Genomic DNA, 7500 nt, shown 5'->3' with positions numbered 1-7500 from the left:
GAGAGTCAGTGAGTGAGTGAATGAGTGAGAAAGAGAGTCAGTGAGTGAGTGAATGAGTGAGGAAGAGAGTCAGTGAGTGAGTGAATGAGTGAGGAAGAGAGTCAGTGAGTGAGAGAGTCAGTGAGTGAGTGAATGAGTGAGGAAGAGAGTCAGTGAGTGAGAGAGTCAGTGAGTGAGTGAATGAGTGAGAAAGAGAGTCAGTGAGTGAGTGAATGAGTGAGAAAGAGTCAGTGAGTGAGTGAATGAGTGAGAAAGAGTCAGTGAGTGAGAGAGTCAGTGAGTGAGTGAATGAGTGAGAAAGTGAGTCAGTGAGTGAGAAAGTCAGTGAGTGAGTGAATGAGTGAGAAAGAGAGTCAGTGAGTGAGTGAGAGAGTCAGTGAGTGAGTGAATGAGTGAGAAAGAGAGTCAGTGAGTGAGTGAGAGAGTCAGTGAGTGAGTGAATGAGTGAGAAAGAGAGTCAGTGAGTGAGTGAATGAGTGAGAAAGAGAGTCAGTGAGTGAGTGAGAGTCAGTGAGTGAGTGAATGAGTGAATAAGAGAGATAAAGAGTGAGAGAGTGAAAGAATGATAAATGAGTGAAGGAGACAGAGAGATAAAAACTGAGAGAGTGAATAAACGAGTGAACGAGAGATAAAGAGTGAGAGAGTGAATAAACGAGTGAACGAGAGATAAAGAGTGAGAGAGTGAATAAATGAGTGAACGAGACATAGAGTGAGAGAGTGAAAGAATGAGTGAACGAGAGAGATAGAGTGAGAGAGTGAATAAATGAGTGGACGAGAGAGATAGAGTGAGAGAGTGAATAAATGAGTGAACGAGAGAGATAGAGTAAGAGAGTGAAAGAATGAGTGAACGAGAGAGATAGAGTGAGAGAGTGAATAAATGAGTGAACGAGAGACATAGAGTGAGAGAGTGAAAGAATGAGTGAACGAGAGAGATAGAGTGAGAGAGTGAATAAATGAGTGGACGAGAGAGATAGAGTGAGAGAGTGAATAAATGAGTGAACGAGACATAGAGCGAGAGAGTGAAAGAATGAGTGAACGAGAGAGATAGAGTGAGAGAGTGAATAAATGAGTGAACGAGACATAGAGTGAGAGAGTGAAAGAATGAGTGGACGACAGAGATAGAGAGTGAGAGAGTGAATAAATGAGTGAACGAGACATAGAGCGAGAGAGTGAAAGAATGAGTGGACGACAGAGATAGAGAGTGAGAGAGTGAAAGAATGAGTGAACGAGAGAGATAGAGAGTGAGAGAGCGAAAGAATGAGTGAACGAGAGAGATAGAGAGTGAGAGAGCGAAAGAATGAGTGAACGAGAGAGATAAAGAGTAAGAGAGTGAAAGAATGAGTGAACGAGAGAGAAATAAAGAGAGAATAAACGAGCGAAAGAGAGAGAGATAAACGGCGAGGACCGGCGCGGCGGGACTCGAACCCCTCCCCCGGGCGGCGCGGCGACTCACAGCGTCAGGTCCTCGTCGAGCGAGCGAGCGAGCGAATAAACGAGTGAGAAATAAAGAGCGAGCGAATGAACGAGTGAGGGATAGAGAGCGGGGACCGGCGCGGCGGGACTCGAACCCCTTCCCCGGGCGTGACTCACAGCGTCAGGTCCTCGTCCCACTGCAGCTCGGGGCCGCCGCTGCGCTCGGCGGTGCGCCGGCTCTCGCCCGCCAGCCCGTCCGCCGTCACCTCCACGAAGGAGCTGAGCCGCCCGCTCCGGCCCGGGGGCTGCGGGGGCTGCGGGGGCCGGGGCCTGGCGGAGAGGACTGGGGACGCGCGCGCACACACACACACACACACACACACACACACACACACACACACACACACACACACACACACACACACACACACACACACACGCGGACAGAGAGACACACACGCACTCTCGTTACATCACATTGCATTATTAGCATTTAGCCCCTACTCATTACTTTACATTACATTATTAGCCTTTAGCCCCTGCTCATTACATTACATTACATTATTAGCCTTTAGCCCCTGCTCATTATATTAGGTTATTACCATTTAGCATCATGGGAAATGTAGTCCCGTTACATTACATTATTAGCGTTTAGCCCCTGCTCAATACATTACATTACATTATTAGCATTTAGCCCTGCTCATTATATTAGGTTATTACCATTTAGCATCATGGGAAATGTAGTCCCGTTACATTACATTATTAGCATTTAGCCCCTGCTCATTACATTACATTACATTATTAGCGTTTAGCCCCTGCTCATTACATTACATTATATTATTAGCCTTTAGCCCCTGCTCATTATATTAGGTTATTACCATTTAGCATCATGGGAAATGTAGTCCCGTTACATTACATTATTAGCGTCTAGCCCCTGCTCATTACATTACATTACATTATTAGCCTTTAGCCCCTGCTCATTATATTAGGTTATTACCATTTAGCATCATGGGAAATGTAGTCCCGTTACATTACATTATTAGTATTCAGCCCCTGCCCATTGCATTACATTACATTATTAGCATTTAGCCTCTACTCATTACATTATATTACATTATTAGCATGTAGCATCATGGGAAATGTAGTACCATTACATTACATTATTAGCATTTAGCCCATACTCATTACATTACATTATTAGCATTTAGCCCCTGCTCATTACATTACATTACATTATTAGCGTTTAGCCCCTGCTCATTACATTACATTATTAGCATTTAGCCCCTGCCCATTGCATTATATTACATTATTAGCATGTAGCATCATGGGAAATGTAGTACCATTACATTACATTATTAGCATTTAGCCCATACTCATTACATTACATTATTAGCGTTTAGCCCATACTCATTACATTACATTACATTATTAGCATTTAGCCCCTGCTCATTAGATTACATTACATTATTAGCGTTCAGCCCCTGCTCATTACATGACATTACAGTGTTAGCGCTTAGCATCATGGGAAATGTAGTCCCGTTACATTACATTACAGTTTTAGCTTTTAGCCCCTGCTCATTACATTACATTACATTATTAGCGCTTAGCCCCTTCTCATTACATTACATTACATTATTAGCGTTCAGCCCCTGCTCATTACATGACATTACAGTGTTAGCGCTTAGCATCATGGGAAATGTAGTTCCGTTACATTACATTACAGTTTTAGCTTTTAGCCCCTGCTCATTACATTACATTACATTATTAGCGCTTAGCCCCTGCTCATTACATTACATTATTAGCGCTTAGCCCCTTCTCATTACATTACATTACATTGTTAGCATGTAGCACTAGCTCTTATCCAGAGCTGCTGGTAGAGGAGGATTTTCGGGGCGCCGTTACCTTTCAGGGTGAGCTGCGACTTCTCCGCCGCCTGGGCAACGCCAGCGGGGCGTTGGTTCACGCCGGCCGTCGCCATGGCAACAGGCGCCGCCCTGGAAAGACAAAGGAAGACCGCCGTTATCCCCGATTCAGGGGACCGATGGATCGGTCATTTTCCGGCAGCCAATCGGGCGCCGGGCTTTAAGGACCAATCGCCGACTCGCTTTCGGTGACCGGTCACTGACTGAGCGAGCGTCAGACCAGGCTAACAGCGCTCCCAGACCAGTGAGCGTTAGCATAGCGCCATTCAAGCCCTACTACAAGTTAGCTGTGTGCTAATCTGAATCTAGACAGCCTAGAAAGCTATGCAAAGTCAAGTACATATGCTAATATGAGTTAGCTTTGTGCTAATGTGAAACTAGACAGCCTAGAAAGCTAAGGGAATCCAAGTACATACGCTACCATGAGTTAGCTTTGCGCTAATCTGATGATAGGCAGCCTAGAAAGCCAAAGGGAAGTTGAGTACATACACTACCATGAGTTAGCTTTGTGCTAATCTGACACTAGACAGCCTAGAAAGCTAAGGGAAGCCAAGTACATACACTACCATGAGTTAGCTTTGTGCTAATCTGTATCTAGACAGCCTAGAAAGCTAAGGGAAGCCAAGTACATATGCTAATATGAGTTAGCTTTGTGCTAATCTGTATCTAGACAGCCTAGAAAGCTAAGGGAATCCAAGTGCATACACTACCATGAGTTAGCTTTGTGCTAATCTGAAACTAGACAGCCTAGAAAGCTAAGGGAAGCCAAGTACATTCAGTACCATGAGTTAGCTTTGTGCTAATCTGATGATAGGCAGCCTAGAAAGCCAAAGGGAAGTTGAGTACATACGCTACCATGAGTTAGCTTTGTGCTAATCTGATGATAGGCAGCCTAGAAAGCTAAGGGAATCCAAGTGCATACACTACCATGAGTTAGCTTTGTGCTAATCTGAAACTAGACAGCCTAGAAAGCTAAGGGAAGTTGAGTACATACGCTACCATGAGTTAGCTTTGCACTAATCTGATGATTGGCACCCTAGAAAGCTAAGGGAAGCCAAGTACCTACGCTACCATGAGTTAGCTTTGTGCTAATCTGATGATAGGCCGCCTAGAAAGCTAAGGGAAGCCAAGTACCTACGCTACCATGAGTTAGCTTTGTGCTAATTTGACTCTAGACAGCCTAGAAAGATAAGGGAAGTCAAGTACATATGCTAATATGAGTTAGCTTTGTGCTAATCTCACAGTCACCAGATCATGGTACCCATGACACACCGCTAGGCTACACGCAAAATAAGCAGCAAGTACTGGAGCCAGCAGGTGTTAGCGGGGCGGGGACCGAGATGCAGTCTGAGGAGATGGGTCTCGAACACGCAGCACACTGGACGGGGGACCGCCCGCTAAGCTAATTAGCTTTGTGGGAGTGTTGTTAGCCCGGTCTGACGCTGTTTGTCGTATAAGTTGGATGGATACACGTCTTTGACTTCCGGGTGTGCAGGATTCGACCTCAAAATGAGCCGGTGCAGACTTGGACCCCCTCTTTGTTTTGGGGAGGATAGAAGACGTCTCCGGTGCGGGGTTTGGATCTAGACTGTACTGGTTTACATCGAGATCCGCTTGGTGTCATTAGCCTAACCTAACCCTAACCCCTCTACATCAGGCCTAGAGCGTGAACCCAGCACATACTGGTGTTTTAAGAGACTCGAAAGCTAATGTTTTTTTTAGCTAATTTGGATGTTGGATGCTAAACCTGATGTCTTCCTATTATTAGCATACTGGCTAAGATCATAACATTAACATTTAGCTTAGCGTTTGGGTTCAGAGCTGAAAGTGCGAACCCAGCACGTACTGCTACACCAGTATTCAACGCAGAGGCAACTGGTGTTTTAAGGCGCTATATTGTTAGCGTTCTGGCTAATTTGCAAGTTAGCGCTTTCTTTGACACTGCTAAACCTGATCTTTTCCTGTAAATAGCTAACTGGCTGAGAACACGACAGTTAGCTTAGCTGAAACTACGAACTCAGCGCATACTGGTACACCGGTACTCAACGTGTACTGGTGTTTTAAGGCGCTATATTGTTAGCGTTCTGGCTAATTTGCAAGTTAGCACTTTCTTTGACACTGCTAAACCTGGTCTTTTCATGTAATTAGCATACTGGCTAAGACCATAACATTAACATTTAGCTTAGCGTTTGGGTTCAGAGCTGAAAGTGCGACCCCAGCACGTACTGGCACACCGGTACTCAACGTATACTGGCGGTTTAAGGCGCTATATAGTTAGCCTTTTGGCTAGTTTGGAAGTTAGCGCTCCACTTTGTCGCTGTTGCACCTTGACAGCTCACGAAAACGAACAGTCAGTGTTCAGATCGCAGCCCTCGCAGGGCTGCCCGCTAAGCTCACGTTAGCTTAGCTTCGCTCTCCGCTTCCCCTAGGCGAGGCTAACCGGCTAACGCCGCGACGCAGACGCTTAAAGCTAGCGCTCTGGGGGCTCAAACCTCGACCCCAGGCTGTGCTGGTGCACACACAGTCCAGCTAACGTTAGCTTAGCTCCACTCCCCCCAACGTTTCCTGTAAACAGTTACCCCCGACATGCTAACACCACAACACCAGCTAACAGCTAACATCGCTAACAGCTGATCAGGGGGGGGAATGCGACGCTCAAACCTCGACCCCAGGCCGTGCTGGTGCGCACACAGTCCAGCTAACGTTAGCTTAGCTCCACTCCCCTCTACTCCACAGTTACCCCCGACATGCTAACACCACAACACCAGCTAACAGCTAACATCGCTAACAGCTGATCAGGGGGGGGGGGGAATGCGACGCTCAAACCTCGACCCCAGGCCGTGCTGGTGCGCAGCTAACGTTAGCTTAGCTCCACTCCCCTCTACTCCACAGTTACCCCCGACATGCTAACACCACAACACCAGCTAACAGCTAACACCGCTAACAGCTGATCAGGGGGGGGGAATGCGACGCTCAAACCTCGACCCCAGGCCGTGCTGGTACACACACAGTCCGGCTAACGTTAGCTTAGCTCCACTCCCCTCTACTCCACAGTTACCCCCGACATGCTAACACCACAACACCAGCTAACAGCTAACACCGCTAACAGCTGATCGAGGGGTGGGAGGAAACGCGACGCTAACAGAGTTAGCACAGTCACACCCGCGTCGCGACCGCGACACCAACCCCCTCCCGGCGTCGTCGGGGGCTAAAAGTTTAAGGGGTTTCGACCCCACCGACATTAGCACGGCGTTAGCAGACATCAGCAGCGATCGCGACCCAGAGAAAGAAAGAGAAAGGAAAAGAGAGGAGGAGAGGAAAGAAGAGAGGAAAAACACAAACAACCACAACAACCACAACCCCATACGATCGCGACACAGCAGCACCACCAGCAGCAGCAGCAGCAGTAGCATTAGCATCAGGCTATCAGCGAGTCGCGATCGGCGCTGTACCGGTTCCCCCCCTTACCTTTACACGCGTTATAAAAGGGGCTAAAAAAACCCGGACGGTTTTCGGCTCTTTTAGCTTTTAGCTGTTAGCTTTTAGCTTCCTCTCTCTCTCTCCTCCTCTCCCCGGATCACTTCCGCATTCCCGACGGAGAGGAGTCATGTGATCGCCCGCAGGGGATTGTGGGATGTGTGGGAGGAGAGGGGCGCAGGGGGTTGTGGGATCTCCGCGACCCCGCGGTGCGCGTCCACGCTGGTGCTGGTGGTGTTGGTGTTGTTGTTGTTGTTATGGTGATCGTTGTAGGGGTTAAATTATGATGGTTTTTGAATTTTAGAAACTTTATTTGTGTCAGATGTTATTTCTGGTTTATTGTATGCTATATGTTATTATATTATATTAGTTTATATTATATTATATTAGTTTATATTATATTATATTAGTTTATATTATATTAGATTTTATTATATTAGTCTATATTATATTATATTATATTAGATTTTATTATATTAGTCTATATTATATTATATTATATTATATTAGATTAGCTTATATCATATTATATTATATTATATTAGTTTATATCATATTATATTATATTATATTATATTATATTATATTAGTTTATATTATATTATATTATATTTGTTTATATCATATTATATTAGATTACATTAGATTAGATTTTTTATTACATTATATTAGATTTCATTACATTGTA

The 7500-nt window shown here is 45.5% G+C and overlaps 1 protein-coding gene across 1 annotated transcript in view; it reads right to left on the bottom strand.

Moving 5' to 3' along the window:
- Positions 1-6916, bottom strand: part of wwp2 (WW domain containing E3 ubiquitin protein ligase 2) — a 13996-nt gene extending 7080 nt beyond the window's left edge. Inside the window, exons 1-3 of the mRNA XM_036535513.1 lie at positions 6804-6916; positions 3316-3407; positions 1591-1756 (exon numbers count right to left, since the gene is read on the bottom strand). Of these exons, the coding sequence (XP_036391406.1) occupies positions 1591-1756; positions 3316-3391 (242 nt within the window). The 5' untranslated portion in view covers positions 3392-3407; positions 6804-6916. The remainder of the gene's footprint in view (positions 1-1590; positions 1757-3315; positions 3408-6803) is intronic.
- Between the last annotated feature and the right edge of the window lie 584 nt (positions 6917-7500).

Source organism: Megalops cyprinoides, chromosome 8, assembly GCF_013368585.1.
Source record: "Megalops cyprinoides isolate fMegCyp1 chromosome 8, fMegCyp1.pri, whole genome shotgun sequence".
Taxonomy (NCBI): domain Eukaryota; kingdom Metazoa; phylum Chordata; class Actinopteri; order Elopiformes; family Megalopidae; genus Megalops; species Megalops cyprinoides.
This window is presented reverse-complemented; position numbering and strand designations above follow the sequence as displayed.